At 44.3% G+C, this 25493-nt stretch overlaps 2 protein-coding genes across 18 annotated transcripts in view; both read right to left on the bottom strand.

Moving 5' to 3' along the window:
* Window positions 1-487, bottom strand: part of VPS33A (VPS33A core subunit of CORVET and HOPS complexes) — a 9584-nt gene extending 9097 nt beyond the window's left edge. Inside the window, exon 1 of the mRNA XM_029961211.1 lies at window positions 425-487. Coding sequence (XP_029817071.1) covers window positions 425-487 — 63 coding nt within the window. The remainder of the gene's footprint in view (window positions 1-424) is intronic.
* CLIP1 (CAP-Gly domain containing linker protein 1) overlaps window positions 265-25493 on the bottom strand; it is a 61864-nt gene continuing 36635 nt past the window's right edge. For 7 of the 17 annotated variants that reach the window (XM_029961165.1, XM_029961169.1, XM_029961170.1 and 4 more), the window contains 19 exons: window positions 24055-24999; window positions 22681-22797; window positions 21716-21773; window positions 21400-21483; window positions 20387-20543; window positions 19571-19736; window positions 19273-19488; window positions 15921-18185; window positions 14641-14778; window positions 13705-13811; window positions 12001-12121; window positions 8388-8440; window positions 6288-6308; window positions 3541-3658; window positions 3137-3296; window positions 2956-3002; window positions 2174-2179; window positions 1897-2021; window positions 265-1221 (listed from right to left, as the gene is read on the bottom strand). In XM_029961165.1, coding sequence (XP_029817025.1) covers window positions 999-1221; window positions 1897-2021; window positions 2174-2179; window positions 2956-3002; window positions 3137-3296; window positions 3541-3658; window positions 6288-6308; window positions 8388-8440; window positions 12001-12121; window positions 13705-13811; window positions 14641-14778; window positions 15921-18185; window positions 19273-19488; window positions 19571-19736; window positions 20387-20543; window positions 21400-21483; window positions 21716-21773; window positions 22681-22797; window positions 24055-24999 — 5127 coding nt within the window. In that variant the 3' untranslated portion in view covers window positions 265-998. Of the gene's footprint in view, window positions 1222-1896; window positions 2022-2173; window positions 2180-2955; window positions 3003-3136; window positions 3297-3540; window positions 3659-3721; window positions 3932-6287; window positions 6309-6362; window positions 6593-8387; window positions 8441-12000; window positions 12122-13704; window positions 13812-14640; window positions 14779-15920; window positions 18186-19272; window positions 19489-19570; window positions 19737-20386; window positions 20544-21399; window positions 21484-21715; window positions 21774-22680; window positions 22798-24054; window positions 25000-25493 lie in introns of those variants that run through there. The other 10 variants (XM_029961175.1, XM_029961176.1, XM_029961177.1 and 7 more) reach the window with 7 other exon arrangements.

The following is a 25493-nucleotide window of genomic DNA, read 5'->3' as shown; positions in this document are numbered from 1 at the left end:
GGTGATCAAGTATTGAAAGGGGCTGCCCAGGGAGGTGGTGGAGTCACCGTTCCTGGAGGTGTTTAAGGAAAGGTGGGATGTGGCACTCAGTGCTCTGGCCTGGGTGACAAGGTGGGGATCAGTCACAGGTTGGACTCGATGATCTTGGAGGTCTTTCCCAACCTGTGATCTACAGTGCAGTCCTTGGCTGACCCCACACAGAACCCCTTAACAATCCAAACAGAACAGAAAGGTAGGAAAGAAAACACACTTTTTTTTTTTTCCAAAATATAACTTTAATATATATATGCATATATACACACACACCACACACTCACTATATAGAAGCTGAAAGAATGCAAAACAGGGATGTCCCACAAACTGTTTCAGGTGTGCACAGCATATGGGTTTCCAAAAACCCCCAGCAGCTCCGTTCCTTCCTTACCTGCGCCGGGTTTCCATGTTTCACACCAAACCACAACCCAGAGCTCACGGCACCGAGCAACATCACAGTCAAAGGAGTAAAGGAAAATAAAGATGAAATATTTCTCAACTCAGTCCAGTGTCAAAAAAAAAAAAAAAGCTTAAAAATCTAAATGTACAAATTCAGCCTTAAAATGGTTTAGTGCAAATATGAAAATTAACAGCATATTTTTAAGGTATTTAAATAAGCTTTAATATAACTCTAGTGCTTCATTCCTATACATGTTTTCCCATCAACAGATGCGACAGCACGGAAGCATTTCCTGTTACGGGCGGGACAAACCCAGAACCTGGGAAAAAACAGCATAAAGTCACTTGTTAAATCTTTTATTTACCTTCGTAAAGTTTGTTAAAAAGGGACAGGGGTTATTTATTAGTGGAGGAGCAAAAATTTATCCATTCACTGCCTGTGAGGCGGACGGGCAGGGGGAGCGGGAGGGGCAGAACCGCTGTCCCTTTCCCTGACATTCAGCACACGCAGCTGCTGGTGGTTCCAAAGGTCCGTGGGGGGCACGGGGCCGGTCCCTCCCTTGCCATCAGAAGGTCTCGTCGTCGTTGCACTCGGCCGTCCAGTGCCCGAACACCTCGCAGGTGTCGCAGTAGGGCCGCTCCTCCCGCCGGCTGCCGTGGTGAGCCGAGTGCGGCGGCTCCTCCAGCGCCTGCGCCTGCGTCGGACAGTCCTCGGTGTCGTGCAGGTCGAAGCAGCCGCAGATGTCGCAGAACAGGCGCGGTTTCTTCTTGGACAGGCTCTCCTCCTCACTGCAAGGGCAGCACAGGTCAGGGGGACACGGTTCCTTCACAGGGGAGCGAGGCCTGTGGCCCTGCCCTGCACTGTGAGCTCTGTGATTACTGAGACTGAGGAACCGTCACAGAGCTCAACAAGCAGCAGTTACAAACCCCTCGGGAAGATCTCAGCTCCTCCACCACCCTGCAGTGCCCCCACAATCCCCTACACTGTAATATTTACTACACAACACACTGTTTGTGCAAAAATACAGACATTTAAAAGAAACACATGTAAACTAGTTTCTCTTTTCCCTGGAGGGATCTGAAGTTACAATATATCAAATAGCTCTTAGTTCTGTTTCTCTGCACTATTCTATTTAGTTCTATTTCTCTCCCCATCCCAACACAGCTACGGCCCCTTGAGAGCAACGACCCTTCTCCTGCACTTGGGAAGGGCAGATCCATCAAGCCTGACAACAAACATGTCACAGTAAGTGAATGTTTGTGGTCCATAACCACAGAGAATCATTTGCACCACCAGGAACATCCCAGTGTAAAAAGAAGGCTGGATTCAACCACTGAACTCCAGAGAAATCTCCATCTGTCCCTCCTCATGGCTGAGATCAGGCTGGTGCATTGTGCAGATCCCGACCCGCTGCCACCAACAGTTCCCAAAACATGAGCCCAGGTTTCCCTTGGGATTTGTACCTGTCATAGTTATTTATCTCCTCGTCGTTGCCATTGAGGGCAGCTTCACACATTCTTTGTATCTTCAAGTTCAGTTCCTCGTTTCGCCTTTGTAGATCCACTATCACTGAATTCAGGAAGTCGATCTGGGAGAGCCAAGGACAAGGGCAGTCAGAGGAGCAGGGGGATGGCACCTCCCACAGCCCCAGCCCAGAGCTCAGCACTGCTGAATGTAACCAAGGAGCACTTGGCAAATCAACAGGGAATGAAATAAAGGAAGCCAAGAAGTGGAACCAACCTCGCCCTGGTGCAAGGAAGGGTTGCCATCAGCAGGTGAATTCAGGGAGGCAGAAAACCAGAAAAAGATTGGTGGTTAGTGCGTGTTCATGACACCTCCTATCACTGCACAGCTAGGAAGGACATTTAATCACTGGGACTGACACTGGTGATCTAATATAATGAGCAGAAGGTGATTCTATTCTAACCATCTTTCCTAGGCATTTGTTGGCACAGGCCTCTGTGATACAGCAGCACTTCACGTGGTCACTATGACTATCACACTCTGAATCACATTTCTCCTGGTCCCAGCACGTGCCAACTGAGCACCTTCCCTCTCTATTGTGGCCAACTCTCGTTCTGAGTCAAGTTCTGCAGTTGGGAACAAGCCAAGGCCAACATTTTCAACTGCAGCAGCTTAGAAGTAGCTCAGGAAGCCCATTTCTCCAATTTGGCAAGCACCAGATTCAGGTGGGCCATGCCTTTTGCTCATTCACATCCAAGAAACCCTTGGAAAGAAGGCCAGGGAGCAGTGACTTTGCTCTGCTGGGCTGTACCTCACTGACAGGTCAGCCCTTGCCACCCTTGATTCCCTGCTTCCTCACATTCCCATAATCTGAACTGGTTCTCCAGTACCACTCATCCCTTCATTCTTAATATTTACTGTCACTTCAGAAGCTGAAGGCTACAAGACAAATCTGCCCATTAAAATCCCGACTGACAAAACCTGATAGGGACTGTCTTTGGATTTCCCTCCCCTGTGGCCCCACTGCTGGTTTAGCATCTCATGTCCACATCCAGTACCTGCTTCTCTCTTGCAATCTCCTCCTGAAGCAGATTCGCAGCGTCCCCTTTAAAGAAAAGAAACCAAAGCAGGTGTAATGTGACACAGGGGGTGGCTCAGGCAGACACTGAAACAGTGTCACAGTCTCTGGTCTCAACCTTCCAGCTGAAGGCACAGACAGTGGGGCAGGTTTTGCTTTACCTGAGGAGCTCGTTACAGTTAAAGGCTGCTCGTTGTTTTCCTTGAGTTTTTGCTCCAAGTTCTTCACCTTTTCCTCAAGTTTCAGTTTGTCAGACTCCAGGGACTTCACCACTGACTGCAGGGTTTTTGCAGAGGCGTTTTCTCCGCGGAGCACCGTGATCTGCAAGAGTTATGTGAGGGTTTGGGCCTTCCAGCACGAAGGCAGAGCACTAAGACCACATCCCTCCCAGCCAGGGCTAAAGAGCACCAAAAACATGTGCCAGGAGTCACCTAACTCAGCACAGGTATCCAAAGATTTAATGCTAAGGTTTAACTGTGCCACTTTAAAGAACAATCAGGCAGCACACAAAGCCTCTGCCTGTAACTTAATCAAAATTAGGAACCATTCACTATTCCCCATTTACCTCATGTCTGAGTTTTTCCAGTTCCTCATCTTTTTGTGTGATCAAGGCACTAGTAACATTGATGGATTTCTGCAAGGATGCTCTCTCTTCATCAATTTCTTTTTTTAAAGTTGATTCTCTAAAAGAAAACCAAATACAACCAGAAATCATCTAATGAATGGATAACTGCAGTGGCCTAAAGTAGTTTTATTTAATTTCAAGTATTAAACTACTGTAAGAAGTGGTTCTTAAAAAAACAAATTACAATTCTGTACTTGACTAGGTTTTAAATATGTATAAACATTTCAGATGTTACAACTGTGGAAACAAAGCAAAAACTTTACCTAGGTAGTACATGCCAGAATCTGCATAGCACCGTATCCATTTGAATTTAAAGGAGCAAGTTAACAGACTGGGGAGATACAGGATAAACAAACATGTTGCACAATGTTCCACAAAACCTGACTTGAGAGTTTTGTTACTTCTTGAAAATTATTAACAAGCAACAAAACAGGCATGCAAAGCTCATTGTACAGGTTGTCATGCAAAGCATGGATGAGGCTGGAAATATCAGCTGGTCCTCACTAATTTCTGTGACATCATCATTTCCTGCACACACACTTGGAGAGTTTCTGGGCCTTTAACAACAGTTTCAGCCGGAAACCACACGGGACTTGTTTGACTTCGTGGGCTAAGGGTTAAAAAGAAATTTTCCAAAGCAGGCACAACCCCCTTCTGTGTACATATGTCCAGTTTTCCCAACCTTTTCCATGGATCTAATAGAGATATGACTTCTGCCTAGAATTCCTGCCTCAAGGCACCATAGCTGTGACATCCCCACACTGGTGCAAGTGAGTCTTCCTGACACTACACAGGGATGAGTTATTGTCCTCTGACGTGAGGAGTATCACTACAAAACTCCTTACAAGCTGAAAGGTTTTGGTTAAAAAAGCCCCCCAAAAGTTCCTTTAAACACTACATTTACTTTTCTCCAGGAAAAACTTGCTTTCCAGCACAGCCAGCAGTGCCCCAGCTGGCTGCCAGCTCTCCAAGCTCCTGCAGGGTGCAGGGATCCCAAACCACACTGCTCTCTCCAGGACTGCCCCAGGGGTCAGGATCCTGTGTGAGGATGCTCAGGGCACAGCTATCAAGTTCAAATGGCGAAGTTTTCATCTCTACAATATCTACAGTTAGTGAGAGCCACGATACCCAGACATGAAACACAACAAATCTCCCCCACTCGAGGGAAAGGGGAACTCAACAATGAGAGCACAATCAATGCAATTCCTTCATTGTTCAGATTGTACTCAGGAATGGAAGCAGCAAGTGGAGAATCTGGGGTTTAGAAAAGCTGAGGCAGTGAGGCAGCTACCAAACAGGAACCAGAGGGTTGATTTGGTTCTGGTTGTTTTGGTTTTGGAGTATTTTCACAATGAGAGAATCAATAGAAGCAGAAACACAACAACTTGCAGACTGAGCAATCTTGCCTTCAAATCCAAGTTATCATCCCATTAATAAAACCCAACAGGGCACTGGCATGAAACAGGTCCCCTTTGCCAACCCTGAGTCAGCAAAGCACTAAAGCACGACAGCCGTGGCCGTGTCCTTCAGCAGAATTCCAAACATGCTCCAGCCTAACCCCTGGTTTTCAGTGCTTTGCTGAGCTGGATCAAAGGCACGTGGTGCTGTGGGAAAGAATGTGCCACCAATGCAAGGGGTGCTGCTGACAGAGCAAGAGGTGCCCTCTCCGAGCCACAGAGCTGCAAATCCAGGATTTGCTGGGAAGTAAATTGTGAGTACGTCTGGGAAGCACATCTGTGAGTTACTGCTCACAAGCTCTGCTGTCCCCAAGACTTCTCCCGAGCTCCCCTGTGCTGAAGACACAGCTGTGGGAGGACAGATGGAAAGCCCAGTGACTCAGCTCCTGCTCAGGAGCCTGTGATTTAGCCAATGTTTCCACTTGGTCAGATCTTCATGGAGAGATCAGGACCAAACAGACGCTCTTTGCACAAATACGGATCATTCGCCATTTATCGGGCTTGGCTTCAGCACCACAGCCCTGAGAGGCTGAAAAAGGCAAACAGTTGGGAAGGAGAGAAAGAAGAGGTTTACAAACTCAATACAGGAGTCTCCAATACTAAAACACAAGGGGAGAGAAACGAGAGAAGAAAAGAGGAGAGAAAACAAGAGGGGAAAAAGGTCCCTGTGCTGGAGCTTCGGTTTTAACTTTCCCAGGACAGTGCTCCACTGCTCCAGAGGGAGACCCAAAAATTCTGGAACTGAAGAACCTACAACCAGAGTAGGTGGCTGGCACTACCCACTGATCCAGAAGTGTGGAGCACAGTCCACTTCCAGAGTCTCAGCTGGAAGTGCACGATGCTGGAAGCACCACGTGCAGTGGGAGTCACAGAGACACTGAATGTAAGGAGCAGATGCTGATTGTGAAATAACTGAGCTCGCAAAGAAAACCTTGTGGAAACTTTATTTTATTAGAAAAAAAATTGATTTGGGGAACTTAAATTTTTTTTCTGCCAGTTCAATTCCAAACCATCCTCTTGCCAGCCCAGAGGTAAAGAAAACCAATAAACATGACTTTTTTGTTGCAGATGCCATTTTAAAACTGCACTTTTTTGAGGAGGTTAAACCATGTTCTGAGCAGTGTGTGGAAGTCGTGGGGGAGAGGGTTCGGTTTTGTTTAAACATTAAAAAGGTCACCCAGATTCTTCCCTTACTACAAAAATAAGAAATTCTAAGAATGAAGCAAATACCTTAAAGTGCTACTGGGTAAGCTTTAAAAATGCAAGATAACAAGAACCACATGTTAGAAACATGGAGTAGAAATGCAAAATACTGTAAGGAAGAATGAAATTTGCACCAAGGGGCTTTTTTGTTTTGGTAAAAAATATATAGACTTTTTTTTTTCATAATACATATATATATATATATATAGAGCTGAGTGTTTTACAAAACAAAAGCAAGACACCAAGGGACAAAGGCAGCCAAAATATGTACAACAACTTTACTTAAAAAAAATTAAAATTATTTATTGTAACGTGGATAGACTTTCTTGAGTCTTACCATTAAAGACACACAGATATAGCAAGGGAAGCAAGGGCAGGAAAGGGAAGAGAGAGGAATGAGATGAGTATCGATAAATAGCGAAGCTCAAAGACAGTCAGACATCAACCCACAGTGAGCCCAACAGCTGAGTAACACAGAACCCCCTCAGAGCCACAAACAACACACTCCTGTCACTCCCAGCTGGGCTATTCCATGTAAGGAGATGCCAAAATAGGGGAAGAGAATTCCTGGGGGTGGAAGGAAGGTGAGGAAACCACCACTAGAGATTTGACCTAACTGGAACACAAAGATGGCTCTGGTTCACCTCAAATTCTTCAGACACAAGGAGGAAATTATCACTCCTCTTGCCACCAACTTCAGTGGAATTTGGGAATTTAGAAAGTTTGTTCTCTATTTTTATTTAATTAGCTCTTTATTCAGCCTTTTTTTGTGAGCAACTGGTGCCATGTGCTGGCATGTTCTGAGTCCCAGTGCCTGCACTTGGAGGCTGTTCCTGTTCCTCATTTTACCCTTTATTGCAGTTTATTCACCACTGCTGAGCAATGTCACAAATTTGGGCATTTTGGTGTAACCCACTGAAGGTAAAATTCACTTCAATTATTTCATAACTGTCTGGATTATGTCAGGCAGCTGAGTAAAAAAAGGAGAAGGAAGATCAGAGCCACAGACCTTCCTTTTTAGAACTTACTAAAGAGTTTGTCTTTTAAAATGTCCTCTGTGAAACAGAACTGCTGGAAAGTACTGAAGGATTCTTGGTCCCCCCTCTGTCCTCCCTTTCCTCAAGTAACTTCCAGGAGTTACACTGTTTAGAACACACTTTAAAAAGTGTGGCTGGTGATGCAGCTCAGCAGGCTGGTGAAAGCTGGAGGCTCAGCTGTTCACTGGCCTCTCTGGGGTACAGCTGATCCAACTCTGACATTCCCTGGGGAAGCATCAGCTCGGGAAACACCCCCTGTGCCTGCTGTCCTTCAGAAGAGGGGGAGATACAACAGAGCACAACCCACCTCCCAAAGAACAATCAGGGAATAAAGAAGGGACGAGTGACACCACTGAGTAGCCAAGGATGTGCATAAATACCCAAGTACCGCTCACTGGTCTTTGTTGTGACCACTACAAATCCAGGAAATGTAACAGTTTGTTTTTCCTGGAACACTCGAGGTGTCGTGGGGAGCCCTGTTGTTTTTAAGGATTGATGTAACTACTTCTGAAAAGCCCCCATTTTCCCCAGGACACTGTGGCACTTGGCCACTGCACAGACAGTCAGTTTTGTGACTTGGGACTGTTCCCTGAACAGCAGCTTACAAAGGGATGCCCCAGTCACCCAGGACAAATCTCCTGGGATTTAAAAGCAGTGCTGAATGAACTGCAATAACCTCCTGCCACAATAAACTGCACAAAATCATGAGAGCAGCCAGGCAGTGCTGAGTAACTGCTGCTTTTCCTTCTTCTTCCCCTTTTCTTCTAATCAGCACCTCTGTATTTTGCCATTATTCCTTTAGAGCTCGACGACGTGTCAGAGCTGAAAACAAGCTTTTATCAGACTGGGGGACAATCCAACAGTGCAGAGCAGACTGAAACCAAACACTGAACTGGTCACTGCAGGTAAGAATTACCACAGTGGGGAGGTGTGGAACTAAAGGAAACATGGACAATTCCATCTCTAACCCAAAGTATGTGACAACCTCAGCACTCTAACCAGGACAGCACAGAACAGAACAGCTCTTGGTTTTGGTGTTACATTTTCTGTAGGACTGTGTGTTAAACACACACCAGCAAGAACAACTTACCTCTTTTTCATCTCTAATAACTGGTTATTGAGTACTGATCTCTCCTCTTCCAGCTAAAACACAAGTACAAACAGACTCCAGTTAATACACTAAGGATTGTTTCCTTAGTACAATATATCAGAGCAACATTATCATCATAAAACAAACATGGAAGAGGCTACAGAGCCCAAAAATCCTCAAAGTAACAGATTTTCTACAGGCACAGACATGCACCCAAACAGAAATTGTTCAGTGACCAAGAGTATCAGGTAGTGAGGGGCTAAGACTTTTAAATAAAAATAATTAAATAAAGTATTTCCACGTCCTGTGTACAGACCAGTGTGTGAGATCAGTGTTATGGGATATTTCCAGGCCCCCCACACACCAAAGAGAACCCTCTGTGTGCCTGGCCAGTATTGGGGAATTCCTGGATTTGCTGTTGTCCTGACCTGGATAATTGTACCCCTGATCTGTATTTGTTACTGCACTCTTATTTTATTTACAGCTAAACTATTGATCCCCAGAGCTGTTGGTGTTTGTTACCACCCTGTAACTCAGCAAGGCCACCCTTCAGCCCTCACAGCCAGCAAGGCCTTCAGCTGAAAATATTGTTGCTGCAGGTTCCTGGGATCCAAACTGCCCAGAAACAGAGACAACTGAAAAAATTAAGTACTTTTCAAGCCAAATAATTATTTTTTCACCACCTCCTCCTTTCTTCTTACTCAGTGGCCAAAGTCAGCCCTGAGAACTGTCGTCTGTAGCAGACATCCCCCAGCCTTGCCTTGAGAACAGTCTCTGGTGGGATTTCACAAGCTTTCAGGGTTCATCCACAAGGTCAGCAAGACATACATTTATAATGGAAACCCCAGAGCCCTGACAACAGCTCCTGGTCTCTCCCTGAGTGCCTTCTTTCAGCACTTTGCAGCTATTCAGATCGCAGGCACAGAAGGCGTTAAACCAGTTCCCATGAGCAGGCAGGTTGTCTCCAGCCTCCAGCTCTCAGCTAAATGCAGCTCTCTGAGAGAAACCCTCTCCTCCACATTTTCTGACAACTTACCTTCTCCTCTCCTGTGCTGCAGTGCTTTTAAACCTTCCAGCTTTGAGCTTAACTGGGATCATTTTGCTGGGCATAATCACCCAACTTTATTGATGCAAAAAAGAAATACCAGAAGGGTGTAGAGAGGCTTAATATAAAAAATTCTTAAAGCAGTCTCAAACCCCCTGGTTGAGTGGAGGCACGACTCTTGTGGGAGAAGGGGAGAAGGGACCCCCTTCTGTCTCCAGCCTTTCCCAGGATCCTCTCCCTGGCTCGTTTCCTCAGAGCAGACCCTGCACATCATTCATAAAACATGGATATTCCTACACTTTCTCCAATGAACTTCAAATGCCTGGGCAGGTCTGAGGCTCCCAAAATGCCACAACAAATAATTTGAAGCCAGAAAAGTTCCCTGAGCTCAGAATCTGCCTGAATGCGAATCTTTAATGAATTACAATCAGCTAATTATTTATGGATCAATACAGAAGAGCTGCTTTGGTGGGAGCCACTTTAACCTTTAGATGTCCAGATAAATCATTCATGCCACAGGATTCATTAATTTTGCACAGTGTGTCACATGCAGCCACACATTCTCTACCCCAGTTGACAACATACTTGCCAGAATTTATGTGGTTTCCATAGAGACGGCTCAAAATTCCCAAACCCATGTTTGCCCCTTTCTGATGCATTTTACAGGCACCTGCACAGACCCTGCACAGCCTGAGCTCTGCTGGGTTCTGCTTTCCTCCTCACTGCCCTCCCTTTGGGCCATCCTGCTGTGTCAAACCCTTCACTGCCACCACAGCCACTCCTCCAAATCCACTGGAGGATTTTTCATGGGAGCATTTTTCCTGCTCCCCACAGCCAGCCTGAACCCAGGGAGCCCAGAGCCTGTGGCCACTGTGCCTGAGCACGGCCTGACAGGAGGTGTTGGGATACCTGGGATACCAAAGGTCTCTCCCAGGCTTTTGGGAGGCCCTGCTGTTCACCAGACCTGAAGACACCACAGCCCAAATAGCACATTTGGGAAATGCAACAGGCAGCATTCCCATGTTCCCAAGATTCAGATTACAGCTTCCTCACAGATGAAGGCAAAGAAACTGTGTCTCCAAGCTCCAGCAGATCTTCCAGATCTCGGAGCCATCTATTCCCAGGCAGAACAGGCTGTGGTGCAACTGGACCGACACTATTCCAGTTTGCAAGGCGATGGATTCGTCCCTGTGCTTCCCAGATTACAGCTGTCTGTCCTGGCAGTGAGAGAAGGGGCCCTGCTGACAGATCCATAGCCAGCAGGATGCACACAGCAGGATGCTGGAGGTCAGGAAAGCAGGGAGGTCCCAGACTGAGCTGCCAGCCCATGGCTTTGGGGCGGAGGGATCCCTTCCCTCAGGGCTTTCTGTGCGTCAAAATGCTCACAGATTTGACCAGTGCTGCCGAATCCTTTCCAAGTTACAACTCTCCCTGAAAATACCAGGTTGCCTCAAGGATTCTGAAATAATTTAGGAAAGCCTGTGGGAGTGGGGAGCAGCTCCCACGGGCTGTTTAGGACCTTTTCTTACCACCCCACTACTCAGATGCAGAGTGAGTCAGTGCTGAGCCCACACGTCTGGGACTCTGCTCATCATCTCCAAAGGCTCCTGAGGATCAAGGAGCCTGAGCTTTACTCCTGTCAGCAGCTCAAAGGATTTAGGAACCGGCCAGAGCTGTAGTCACTGATCCTCAGTACTTCCAACCAGGACTCCTGGGGGAAAAATCAGCCTCTTGGTTTCAAAAAATGAAGACTGTTGCAGGATCCCCCTCCTATGCACAGGTGCTATCTCAGAAAGGCAGTACACAAACCCCTGCCTTCCATGTTCTTCCTTTTGGGCAAGATCTCCCCAAGATTCCTTCAAGGTGTGCCTGTCACTGGAACTGCTGCACAAGGATTAAACCCACCACAGTAGTGGCTGTAAATCTGGGGTTTTTTTGGCAAGTACCAGTGACCCAAGTTGGGTAACTAAGCCCGTACTTCAAGATTCCAACAACATGTTCAACATATAATAGCAAAAAATAAAAATATAAATTTAAGAGAGTCTGTTTCTCCCCATAAACTGCCACCAGAAAAGGATTTACATGGATTCCAGTCCCCCAGCACCCCTGCCCGGCTGCAGCACAGTCCAGGCACAGTGTGAAGTTTGAGCAGACACATGCACAGCACTTCTTAGGGACAGAGTCCAACCAAGCACATTTACACAGTACTCTGAAATACATCCTAAATACTCCTTGTTTTAGTGGGGAGAGCAGGAATAAGAGAATTAAACAGCTCCATTTCCTTAGTGCTGGTCCGTGGCCATTTCCCCTCCTGACAGAACCAGCAAGTGCCTGTTAATTCCCTTGGCTAGAGCACGTTTAATTTATGCTCATTCCCAAGCCTCCCAAGGATCCCTTCGAGGTTACATAACCTTCTGTCAGCTGCACTTCCAACCTCCCCGTGCAGGTGGCTTCCACATTTATCTGAAACATTCCCAGCACGGCTCATCCTCCAGGCACCGACCTGCGGCACAAGGAGCTCGCGCGGCTCTTCCCACCTGGATCCGGGAAGGCTCCGGCCCCTCTCACCTTCTGGTGGCTCGTGACCTGCTCCCTGCTCCTGCCCAGCTCCTCGGCCAGTCTCACGTTCTCCTCCTGCAGAGCCTCGAGCTGCTGGGACTTGTGAGCTGCTGCCAGTTTGAGCTCCTCGCTGCGAGGACACAGAGAGCATCGTTACCATAGGAACGGGACAGGCAGGGAAAACTGGGGGAGAGAGGCAGCTCCACAGCTCGGAAAAACACATCCAGGTCACGTGTGGAAGGGAGCTGAGATAGTGGGACAACCCAGGGCTCGGGTTAACCCCGGGGGCAGCAGCACAAAACACCTTTTCCTCTCTGTATCAGGGTCTCGGAAATGGGAGGTAAGTCCAGATTCCAAGTTCTGCGTGTTCCCATGGCCAGCGAGGCTTGGATTTGGGAGCACAGGGGAGGGACTGACAAGTCTTGGCAAGGTTTGCAGCCTGGGCTTTCACAGAAGGGAATTTTGCAGCCAGAGGTAAAACAGCAGAATTGCTTAAAAAGCAAAAAAAAAAAAGAAAAACAAAGCTAGAAAAGGCAACAGGAAAAACCCTTCCAGTTCCACCTATTTAACTACTCCCTGATATCCAGACATTCAAGAATGTTGGACCTTGGGATCACAGGAAGCAAACCAGGAAAAGGTTCTCATCTATTCCATTATTTTAACAGATACAAACTGAAAATGAGACAAAAGCTGAAGGAAAAAAAGGCTTTGCAGCCTGTGCTGCTACTAAATGTGATTTCCTTAAAAGAAGTTTATTTTCAACAAATTTTTGCACATATCTTGCATGCTGCCTCTGACACAAGTGACTAACACAAGTTTTTAGATCTGACATCTCTCAAAAAATACAAGAGATCCCCTTCATTTCACTGAACAGTCATTTTTATGACTGTTTAGTTTTTACCAAAAGGAGTCTCAGTACTCCCGTGTGTCACTACTACAGAGTTAAATCTTGACTGGAATATTAAAAATACTTTTATAATAGTGGGAAGTAGAAGAGCCCTTAAGTCAGAAACTTAATCAAGCACTTCAAAACACAAGGATCTGTGGTCTGTTACTGGGCACATTTAGACACAATTCTGATTAACTCTGAGTTCAGCATCTCCTGTGACTCAGATTTTTCAGCCATTTCTTGTACCTGTCTCACCAGGTGGAAATGCTGTGAAATTCTCCTGGTTTACATATATTTACATACATTTTATATTAATATATATAATATATATTATGTGCATTTATATATATATAGCAAAAATACATAAGATGTATTTTTATATATATGTAAAACACACAAGATGTATTTTTATCTGTAATATTTGGTTTGTACCACTCAGGAAACAAATGCACAGTGGGGCAACAGGAATAAACTGCATAAAGCCATCAAAGAAAAATAAAAGTAGATCCAAATATGCTATAAACAAAGTCACTTAAAACAACACTCCAAGTGTACTTGTAATGAAATCAAACAATTCTCTCATAATAAAGATTTTCACATCATCTCGTGCCCTCAGGTGGCAGAAGCCTCCAACAAACAAATTATTTCAAACAGTGCTCCAAGGACTTGCTTCAATTCTCATCAGCAATTCAGGAGCAGTGTTCTGATGCCAAACTACTATTTAATTTTGACCTAATACCTGCTTTGTAGTGAGGATACCAGAAAGGCAATACTTAAAACAATCAAAGTTAAATGTAACCCCAAAAATTAACAAAAATACTTACAATTCTTTTTTAAGTTCTTCCACTTTCTTGTTCTCCAGATTCAGAAGCTCTTTTGATTTATTAAGTTCCTCTTCATTTTTCAGGTTGTTTTGTTTAAGCATGTCCAACTTCAAGAGGAAAAAAACCCTCGTTACACCAAAGAAACCACACAGTTCTCAGGACATGATGTCCAGCAAAATGGGGCCTGGGCTGGTCCATTTTCCAGCTTTAGCCCTTAAATTAATCCAGCCTGTATGTTATGAGACTTTCTGCATCCAAACTGAGCAGCACAGAGAATTCCAAGTCCATTGGGGAGCAGTTTACAGGAATTTGATGTAAAGAGGTAAAGCCCAAAGCCCCTCAGCTCCATCAACTGCTGCACCACTCAAAGCATTATTTGTTTTTAAATGCAAAGCTTGTTGCTAAAATTACCTGTTCCTTGATCTTTATTCCTCTAAGATAACCAGTAAATTCTGCTTTTCCATACCTTAATTTCTGAGATTCAATAGGGTGAGTGTTGTGCCTGCCAGCTCAGGAAATGAATTCCCTGCAGAATGGGACAAACTGTAGTCCATCTATTTCCTGAGCTTGTGTCCACCAGGGAAACACCCCGAGCTTGTGAACCTGATGTGTTCCCATCCAGCCACACATGATATTATATAAGAGATAATCTCCAGCCATTCTCATGGCATTACAGGGCCCTGGGGATTGTTTTTTAATCCAGAAAGTGAACCCCTCCCATATAAACGTCACCATTTCTAATTCTCGAGCCCTCAGATCTCGCTGGAAATTGTTCCCATTTTAGCACATTTAGGGCAGCCCAGCTGTTCCCTACCAGAATTATGGAGCTGCAGATGACAGAATCCTCTCCTGCCCCATCTAATTCTCCATAATTCAGAAGCTGTTCTTACAAACCAGGCCAAACTTTTCATAGAAAAGCATTTAAATGTGATTTACTTCATTCTGGAGCTTCTCGTTCGTCTGTCTCGAGTTCTCCAAAGAGGCCAAAGTTTCAATTTTTTCTTTGTGAATGGCATCCTTCTCCTTGGTCACCTGCTCCACAGCCTGGAAAACATCTTCTGCCATTTTGGCAGCCTATAAATAAAGGGGAGCGGGGAAAAAAGCACTTATTACCAAAGGGACCTCTGACAGCAAAAGATGAACCCCAATACTTCATGCACAGCTCCGCGGTTTGCCAGCTGCTTCCCAGTTAAATAAGGACTTCAACTGGGAATTTATTTGCATTTTGAAGCTGCATAAAGTATAAATTTCAGTGGAGAAGATTCGATTCCATGCAGAGACAGATCATAACCTCATGCTCGTGTCAGCACCGAGGAAATCCGTTCCCTGTTTTCCTTCCTGGATTTCTCATTACCACCATTGTGGCTGCTCTTAGACCTCTGACCTCTTTAGACAGTAGTAGTTCAGTAGATATTCACTCCCAACAGTCTGGTGTGTTTTCAGAAAATATGGAATTACAAAACCTCAAAAATTTGGACAGTAATGGACTAGGAGATAAAGCCAATTATGGAGTTATTTTATTGTTCATTGTGGCCTCACGAAAGGAAATACTTCCCAAGGATATTAAAACACTCATGTAGGTATCATCCACAGGGTATCTTGATCCCAATTTCTATTTAAAGTGGTTTTCAGGGCTTTAAGCCACACAAACTGACATTCAAAATCCTTTACACAATTTGTTGGTGGTGAATACAAAACAATTCTGTGAATAAAAGAACACCAGAGTTGTCAGTGTCTTTCCCAGTCTCTTACACCGCTTTTATCCAATTACATTTCCAGGAGCAGCATATTGCTTCATTTTTTTTGGAGTGACTCAAATTTGGAGTTTGTAGTAATTTAACAAAAAGATCTAATCTAAACCTTATCTATCAATACTCTGGACTTGAAGCTGCAGAGTCCTTCACCAGAAGGAGCTGCTCAGTGTCTCCTCCCAGATTCAGGGAACAGAGCTTCCTTTTATTCACAGTTTATGTTGTTTTCTTGCACCATTCAGCGCCAACAGAGGCTTTTGTAGTTAAAATATTTAAAAAAAAAAAATAAAGTGTCTTTCAGGCTCACAACTTGTGACAAACCCAAAGTAACATACTGAGAGTGAGCCCAGAATTCCAGCCTGTTCACATGGAAATAAAGTGCTGAGTGTGCAATGAGGTGCAGAGGAAATCAGAGGTTAGTGCTCAGGATTAGTAGAACTTGACTGTTTAACTATATTTCAATACCTCCAGTTTCTGTGCTACTGTTTGGGCCTGGAGAGTCTCAATTTCTTTTATTTTCAAAGCCAGATTGTTCATCTCCTCCTGCAGCATCTCATTTTTGCCCTGAGACTCCAACAATTTGCCTGAGAGGTCACTGTTAGTTTGCTCTAAAAGTGTAACCTCCTCACACAGCTTATAATAATCCTGGGAGAATTTCTCCTTCTCATTTCCTATTTCTTCCTTACTCAGGACCAGACTCTTCTGCTCAGCCCTCAGACTGTCCACTTCCTCAAGTAACTTTGTTCTCTCCTCCTCCATCAGCTCCAGCCTGGGTTGGAGCTCCTCCAGCCTCTGGCAGACACGGCCGTGCAGGTCCTGGAATTCTGCTGCTGATTTGGACACGGAAGCAAAGTCACCTCTCAGCTGCTCCATGCTGGAAACAAGCTGCTCCTTCTCTGCACACAGGGCTTCTTTCTCTTTCATTATTTCCACCAGTTTAATATCAGATTTTTCTTTCTCCTGAACTAGAAGTTCTTTCTCAGCCAGAAATCCCTTATTTTTCTCTCTCAGCTCTTCCACCTCCTTCTCTAAGCAGCTGATGGTGCTTTGAAGTTCCACACGTTCCAACAGGAACGATTCCTTGTCCAGTTTTCTAGCTTCCTTTTCCATGGTTAAGTTTTCTTTCACAGCAGCAACCTCTCCATGTAGTTCCTGACACCTCTCCTGCAGTTCATCCCTCTCCCTGGTCAGCTTTTCCCTGTCAGAGGAGCAGGTCTTCAAGGAAGACGACAGGACCTGCTCGGCCCGTGATGCCGCCGCCAGCTCACCTTCTAACACACCTCTGGCATCCTGGGCCTCCTTCAGAAGGTTGGAAAGGTCACATTTACAGGCTTTTAGCTCTTCATTTTCTACAGTCTTCTCACGTAGCTCTGCCTTGAGGGCTTCGATGGAATCTTGGAGCACAACATTCTCCTGGGCCAGAGCGTTCCTGGACGAGACGCCCAGTTCGTGTTCTCTCCTCAGATCACAAATTGCCTTTGCACAAGACTTGTTTTCCTCAAGAAGCTCTGAGTATTTTTTCTCCAATTCCTCCTTCTCTTGGAGAAGAGCTTCATTGTGCTTTTCCAACAGCAGCGACTTCTGAACGACAGATTCCTTTTCTGAGGCCAGTTCCTTTATTTTCTCAGTGCAGACTCTCTCAGCCAGCTCAGCCTCTGCTGAGGCCTTCACAAGCTTCTCAGCAATTGCCTTATTTTCATTTAGAAGTTCCTCCCTCTCAACCAAAAGCTTTTGTTCTGATGAAGAAAGAGCCTCTTTCTCTTGAAGTAGCCGAGAACATTCCAAATGGAGTGTCTCTCTTGAGGCTTCCACTTCCTCAAGGAGGCGAGTGAGACTCCCAAGGGAATTCTCAAGCTCCACATTGTCTTTCCTCACAACTGTGAGTTCCCTGTGCTCAGTCTCCAGTTGTGTTTGCATCTCTTTCTCTCTCACTTTTAACTCCTGGTTTTCACTGACCGCGTTGTCCAAACTCACTCTCAGCTCTTCCATGCTTTCCAGGAGCACCTTCTTCTCTGCCTGCAGACTCTGACTTGTCTGCAGGACACTGCTCAGCTCCTCTTTCAGGGCTCCAAGGGTATTTTGAAGAGCTGAGTGTTCCCCCAGGGCTGAATCTCTCTCTGCAGTCACTGCTGACGGTTGTTGCTGGAGCTCCCTTTGATCCCTGGCCAAGGCCTCACAGGAACTTCCCAGCTTCTGGATAACATCATCTTTGTCCTTTATAACTGCATCTTTCTCTTCCAAAAGTTTCCTCTGGTAATTCCCCAGTTCTTCCCATTCCTTGGTGTGTTTCTGACATTCCACACCCAGGGCATCTTTGCTGGCCTCGAGTTCTCTCAGCTGGAGGAGCAAGGCTGACTCGGAGGACCGGAGAGCATTGTTCTCCTGAGCTGCCTTCAGGAGGTCTCCCTGGGCTGCCTCGAGTTCACACAGTAATTTGCTTTTCTCACAGACCAGTGCTCCCTTCTCTGTGCTCTCCTGCTGCCTTTTGGCCTCAGCTTCTTCCTTCTGCTTTAGGATTCTTTGATTTTCTGTCTTCAGTTCTTCTTGGTCTTGTTGCATTAACGAAATCTTTGATTCCAGTTCTTTAAGTTCTGATAACAAGGAACCTCTCTCTAATTTTAAAGCATTCCCCTCCTGTGCCAAGGTCTCTTTTTCTGCCATCAAACCCCTCATCTGGTCTGACATTAGTTCAAGTTCTTTTCTGGCTGATGTTAACACAGAGCTCAGGGACTAAAGAAATAAAGTCAGGGAGAAGGGAAAACAAAAATGAAGTCAAGCAGACAAATGAGAAATGTGCTTTAAGGGCAAATAGAGCAATTTTAATTCAAGTTTTAAAAGTGTATACACTGACACACAGTCCCTGTGTGAACTCAACTGCTGACAGACCCCCCTGGTACATCACAGAACACCTCCCATCCACAAGAGAAGCTTTCAGTGGTATAATAATAATAATAATAATAACAACAATAATAACAATAATAATAAATATCATGGTTTAAAAGTTCCTCCATACAAGATTTCATCTTGTTTTTTAAAACTACTCTCAACAAACTGTCTGAATGTAAATAACTCAGAAAGAAGAGCCACAGAATTATTTAATGAGACTCTAAGTAAATTAAAATGCAGAGAGTTGTATTAGATATTGATATCGATATTAGATATTCTAATTCTCAATTTCACCTTCTGTAGATAATTCTCATGATTCTCTCAAAAATATATTGTCATAACCCCCTTAATTCAAACCCCCACAGCAGTGGTGTCAATACTGTGTGTCAATTTATACACTAAATACTTTGCTAAAGCATAAACCAAAGATTATAGTAAATAACTGATGAGGGATGAAAGCAAGCAGTAATGTCAAAGAAACAGGAGGAAAAACTAAAATTACTGAAGTCAAGCTACACACTAAATAGATGCAGATCTTATGGGACTGTACTACAGAATGAAATTCCAGGGGTGCAGCACTTCTAAATGAAATGGTTCACCATGTATCTTAAAATTCAACATTTAAAAAACCAGGGAATGACATTTGGCTCCAAGTGACTGTGCTGAGCCACATTATCTCTGAGCATAAATTGTTAACATCAAAGAACTGGATTTCATCAATTCTTGTGTAATTTAGAGAAGAATTAACAACAGTCAGTCCTGTGTGCTTCTCTTCCCCATCCCATATCCACCTACCCTGGAAAAGTTCAAAAAGGAAAACAATGCAAAAATCTTGCTATGAAAGGTCGAAGCAGAAAAAAACCCCCAGGGATTCACTGAGACAGAAGGATTTCAACCTTAAATTACTCCCAGAGTAACAAAATACACCTACTTTGGCCTGTTCCACCTCCTTCCTCAGCTCCTCGGTCTGTGTTTCCAGCTCGGTGTTTTTCCTCTGGGCACTTTTCAGAGCCTCCTCTGCACTCAGCAGGTTCTGCCTGAACCCCTGGATTTCTGCATCATGTTTGGCCACCAGCTCAGAATTTTCTTTTTCATACTTTGCCTGAAGATCTTCGTACTGAGTTTGGCTGGTCTGGATTTGCTTTTTCTGGTGGCAGATGGAACAGGCACAGGTCAGGCAGCAGTGGGACGATGTCCCACACCCAGTTTGGTGCTTTTAGAGTCCTTACCATGTCTGTCAGTTGATCCTGCAGATTTTTCAGTTCTGCTTGATGAATCTGGAGAGTTTCCTGCTGACTCTGCTCAGCTTTCTGGGCTGTTTGCTCCACGTTTTTCTCAAGCTGAGCAGCCTTTTCATTTGCTTTTGTGAGCTCAAGTTGTATTTGCTCCAACTGCCTGGAAAGCCCAAATGAAAGGACATCACTTTCTGCTGACAGCACCACAAGCACAGAGATGAAAGAGTCAGAGTTATGCTGAAGTTCTATATCCTGTCCAAGCACTTAGAAAGAGATTTAATTATTTAACATAAAGAAAATATTTTGCTAAATTCAATATACACAGGGGAGACCAAGCACTTGCTCCTTACTCGTGTGCAGAGCAGCTGCCAGAGCAACCCCCAGTCTGGGGGTTTGTAAAGGTAAAGAACAACAATTTTCATTTGGAAAAAAACACATTTTCTCTTGCTAGAAAAAATGTGACCCAAGTCTTTTATATATCCAAATAAACTGAGCTTATCAGGCAATCAAGTAATCCTGAAGCACAGTGACAAAACAGTCTAGGTTACTAAAAAGGTCATTTACTCTGGGCAATGAGAAGACATTATATAAGAATTTTAGAATTATAAATGTTTGATGCTCTTCAAATCACTCCCAGGAGCCTGTTTTGATTAATTTAGTTTGCTGGAATAAGTTCACTTGTCATATCAATGTGACACTGGGGAGCATTTTGTTCAGATATTTACAGAAAAATCAGATGAGGAGCTGGGAGTGTGGGAGTGAGGAATTGATGTCACAAAGCTCTGGCAGAGAGGAAATACCAGCAAATACCTTTCTTTGGAGCGCAGCTCATCGTTCATCTTGGTGAGCTGGGCAGAGCTGTCCCCTGAGGACTTCATGATCTCTGCAATATCATTTTCAAGTTTGGCTTTAGCTTCCACCAGTTGCTGCTCTCTCTCTTCTCGCTCCTTCAGCTTCCTCTCCATCTCTGGGCAAAACAAAGGTTGTTAGGCTGGGAAATTTAAGAGGAAGGGTAGTTATGGTGAAGAACCATAAACAGCAATTTTGATGTACAGACCTTGCAAATCAGCCCTTAAAATTAAAGATTATGACTGTTTGAACTTTGAACTGAAGCAAAAGGTTAAGAACTTTTCAGGAACAGTAAAGAGCAACTAGTCATGAACTCTTTGTCTCAGAAGTGAGTCACATCAGGCCATGAGAGGTGGGTACAGGTTCTGCTGTGTCAGAGGGTAAGGAAGCACTGGAGGAAGATCTGCACACCCTCCAGTGAGAGCATCAGCAGCTGCTCAGCAGAGCAGCACAGGATGAACAGTGAAGTCAAAAAAATGACTCAGTGTGGGGCAGGCACTGCCACCAACAGCCCCTGGGATCCCTTCTCCAGCCCCAGCAAGGCCTCCTGGGAGAGGGGAAGGAGACACCCAGACTGACACAGGCTGTTTGGTGTCCTCAAAAAGAGCACAGTGCTTATGGACAAGGCTGAGAAGGAACTGTTCATGTTTGTAACCCCCCAGGTTGGTCCCTGAGCCTTTGCCTGGGGTCTGACCATCCCCACAGGGGGGGTTTGTTGCAATGTCAAACAAGAATTTAAGTACTGATTTTAACACACCCAGGTAGCAAATCCTGGGCCTTACTGCACCATCTCCTGAGCATTATCATCACTGCTGGGTCACTGCTCACAGCCCACAACAGCTGCTTTCTGCCCACAAGAAAGCCCTTCCTTTGCAGGCACAGGCACTGGGGGAAGCATTTTACCGACTACAGGAGGCACAGGAAAGCACAAAGTTGCTGCAATTTTCAAAACAGCCCATTTTATCCTTCCTTACCAGTCAAACCAGACTTGAGCTGTTCCAGTTCTGAAGACATGAGTGCAAACTGCTCTTCTTTTTGGTTCAGTTTTGTCACTGTTTCTAGGCAAGGAAGATTTTGAAAACAAAAGTTAGCAAATAACTACTTAGATGCAGACAATTCCACCTGCTTGTCAGGACTGTTACTCTTTAGAGGCTGCAAGCAACCCTGGCCTTTCCACAGCCACTGACAGTGCTGGGCCACCAGGGGTAAATCTGAAGGCATTTAAAAACCTCTTTATTTTGCATGTAATTCCTGCAGCTTTTCAGCTCTGTTCACTTCAGCAGCACATACCTTGCATAGCCCGTTGAACATTTTGCGCTTCATCAGCTGCACTAGTAAACTTTTCTTTCTGGAAAATGGATAAAAACCCAAGGTGAGGTTTGGTGATGACAGTACAACTCAACCACTGACTTTATTTTAGGTATTTTTCAAGTACAAAATGGAAGTGTTTGCTCCCATCATAAATAGATCTGAGGTTTCTGAATTACAGTTCAGCACAGATTGTTCAGCAACATAAAGCAAGATCTTCTCTTTCTTTGGTTGCAAGGAAGTCCCTCAACATTCAAATAACTTCTCTAGAGTAGGAAGCCTGATTTTGGGGTCTCTATCCTTGCTGCTCACAGGCTGCACAGTGACATCTGTGATCCAACTCTCACCAGTGTTTTCCAGCAAGCATTGATGACAGACAGTGAAGAAAAAGGGGGATATTGAGGAAGACAAGTGAGGCTCTTCCACCAACTCTGAATATTTACTGTTGGCCATGGAAAGTAAAAACAAAAAGCCCATTTTTTTGTTACTACTCTGGTGTAGTTCCTCAGGAACCCCCCTCTCCCCAGGTAAAGAATATTTGGAAATTTAGTTAAATTTACAAAATAAGAAATCAGATGAAAAATGTCTTTAAAAACCATTTGTAAGAAGTGTGTAACAATCACTAAAACACTTATAATTAAGGGCCATGTGTTCCTTAATGAGCAGTCCAAAACTCCAGGCTGCTTTTGATTTAGTTTAATTTTAGTTTAATTCTGCAATCCATAAACTGGTGAGTTTTATTTACACAAAACTCCTGCTAACACAGGACTCCAGTGAAATGCTCTTTTCAGCTCCCATTATCCATGAACCACTTCCTTGCCTTCTTTCCCTGAGTAAAACAGCTTGGAAAGACTTTGCTCAGAACTGATCCACAGATTTCAATGACACTCTCACCATGAAAACCCAAAATCCAAAGAGTAAAGTCGAAATTTTGGGGTTTTACTCACCAAAACTTGAAGTTCCTTTTCCAAAGAATCTTTAACTTGATTTACTGCACTCAAGTTTTTCTCAAGGTCAAGAAGCTTTTGCTCTTTGCCCTGCAGTTCTGTGGCCAGATTACTGGCCTAACAAAGGGGATGAAATGGAGTAAAATAAAATGACAAACATGAGTGAAAAATCAGGAAAATTAAGAGATGAATCTGAAAGAAAAAAACTATAATATTAAAATCACTTTAAGATGAAAAATTTAAAAAAAAACTGAAAAAAAAAGTGATGTGTTAATTGAGCGGAGCTGATTTCCACTGATGACAGAAACATCACAGCACTAATTGCATCTTGGAAGAGATTTGAAATCATTAAAATGTAGTTTTTTGGAATCAATGGTGAAGACATTTAATGCCAGATGCTTTTGAGTGCATTCAAAGTTTCAAACCAAACTTACAGCATCAGTTCAATCAGTAGTTTGGGCTTTTTATTGTTTTAATTTTCTTAAACTGATTAATTTGGGCTTCAGATCAATCCACACAGCGGGATGGAATTTTTCCAAGGGTTCTGACCGCTGGGGTGTTGCACAAACCCAGTGTGACCTCAAAAAGAGAGTCAAAGGTAGAAATTTGGTATCTTGGAACCATCTGGGAAGGGTTTAGGAAAGCTCCTCCCAGTCACTTTCTCGCTACTCTCACAATTAGAGCTCCAGCTTGTCGGGTCATGCACAGATTGAGGGGGAACCCCAAAAACTGAATGGTATCTCAGCACTTTTATCCCTGGCTCCAGTGGTGGGACAACTTCCAGGCACTGAATGGCTCAGCTTTGAGGAGATATTTCATCCAAACCCGAGGAAAACCTTGGTCAGATGTATCCCACTGCAGACTGGGGCTCAAAAATGCTGTGAACCAGGGCCAACAACATCCCTGCAGACCCTGGGCTTGAGGAAAAGCTCCACCAGGATCTTTTTTGCTTCCTTTTGTTTTTAACAACCTCTTCCACCACCCTGTCAGATGGGAGAGGCAGTGAAGGGAACATTCCCCACTGAGCCCCAGGTCACTTTGTCTGAATGTCACCAAAGTTAAAGCCTCAGGATGTGTGGGATCTCCTCCCAGATAAGCCAACAAAGTAACTTTTCCATAACAGGAAGCTTTCAGTTTTTCAGCCTGCAGCAAGAAAGTGCAGAAGGAATCTTTTCCTGTTGCTTATTGCTGCAGATGGAGCACCAAAAACCTGCTGAGACCCGACCCAGTCAACGCTCCCTCTAAACCTCCTCAGGTGGTACCAAGATACACAACCAGTAAAACTCCTTTTTCTGTGATGTATTTGCAGATTAAAACAGTACAGATGTCAAATAAAAGCAAAAGCAAAAGAAAAGGATGGATGTTGATACAAACCTGGCTAATTCCATCAACCTTTTCAGTCTCTAAAGTCTGAATTTGTTTCTCGGCTGCCTCAAGCTGCTTGCTAAGTTTCTCGATTTCCAATTTACCTTCAGAATTGGCTTTCTGAAGTGCAGCAAGGTCCAAAAGCTTTTCTTCAGCAGCTTTGATCTGTGGTGTAAGACTATCAATAACTTTGGTTTGTTCATTGTACTTGGCTTGCAGTACCTCTAGCTCCTTTACCTTTATCTCAGCTTCCTGTAATTTGTTTAAAGTGTCTTCCATTTCTACAAGATGCTGATCTTCCACACTTTCCAGTTTGGTCTTCAGGCTTTCCAGGCTTTGCTCTTTCTCCTCCGTGACTGCCAAGAGTTTTGCCTTCAGTGACTCGACCTCCTTCAAATGCTGAGATCTTTCATTCTCCTGCTTCACTTTGAAACTGGACATTTCACTCTCATGGTCCAACTTCAGCTTCTCAATCTGAGTCTTCAGCTCCGCAAACTCCGCTGTCTGAGCCCCCACCCCTTTGCTGAAGGACACTTTCAGTTCTTCCATGGCTTGCTGATGGGAGGCAATTGCAGATTCCAGCTTGGATTTCCACAGCTCTATCACCTCGGAATTCTCCTTGTTGGCGTGATCCAGCTTGGATTTCAAGGATTCATTTTCTTTTGCCATCCTCTCGTTTGAAGCCGAAAGGGATTTGATCTCTTTCTGCAGGGCTTCCTCACTGATCCCAAACTTCTCCCGCAGGGAGTCCACCTCGCTCTGATGTTCTTTGCCAACTGCTGCCATTTTTTCTTGTAAAGAACTGATTTCTTGTAACAAGGACAGAGAAGTGTCCACGTCATCCACGTGCTTACTGGAATCCAACCTCCCTCGGAGCTCAGCCACTTCCTTCACCCTCAGGGCCAGATCCCTCTCCAGCTCCATGATACGGGATTTTTCTGACACTGTGGCCACCTGTGATCAAGAGTGTTTTAAGAAAAGAAGAAAGAATTATCAAAGATACATTTAACACAAAGACACTCAGGCCTTGCTGAAAAGAATCCACTGAGTGTTGCAAATTGCTTTAAAAAAAAAGAAAAATGTCCACAAGTTTGTATTAAACACATATTATATATTCTCTCCAAGGATGGAATTCAGTTAAATCCATTTTTCTGAAGTCACCTAGAAATAACAACTTACTGAACAACTTACAAACTGCACTGATGTATATTAGCAATGGTTAACAAAGTGTTTCTCAGAACCATTTTAAGCAGACTGGGAAAGAACAGAGAACCTCGAGGTCTTTACTTGTTGAAATAAGGCCTCCAAATTAATCTCATCCCAGCTCTGAGATGTCAGAGAAAATTATAAACACATTTTCAGCCTATAAATCCTCTGAAATTCCTTCCACATCCACTTAATTGTCCCTGAAAAAGTGTCCTCACTATCCAAGCTTTCTGTTGAAGCAC

This window comes from Manacus vitellinus, unplaced genomic scaffold, assembly GCF_001715985.3.
Source record: "Manacus vitellinus isolate BGI_N305 unplaced genomic scaffold, ASM171598v3 scaffold_31_pilon, whole genome shotgun sequence".
NCBI lineage: Eukaryota > Metazoa > Chordata > Aves > Passeriformes > Pipridae > Manacus > Manacus vitellinus.
Note: the sequence above shows the minus strand (reverse complement) of the source record. Positions and strands in the feature narration are given on the sequence as shown.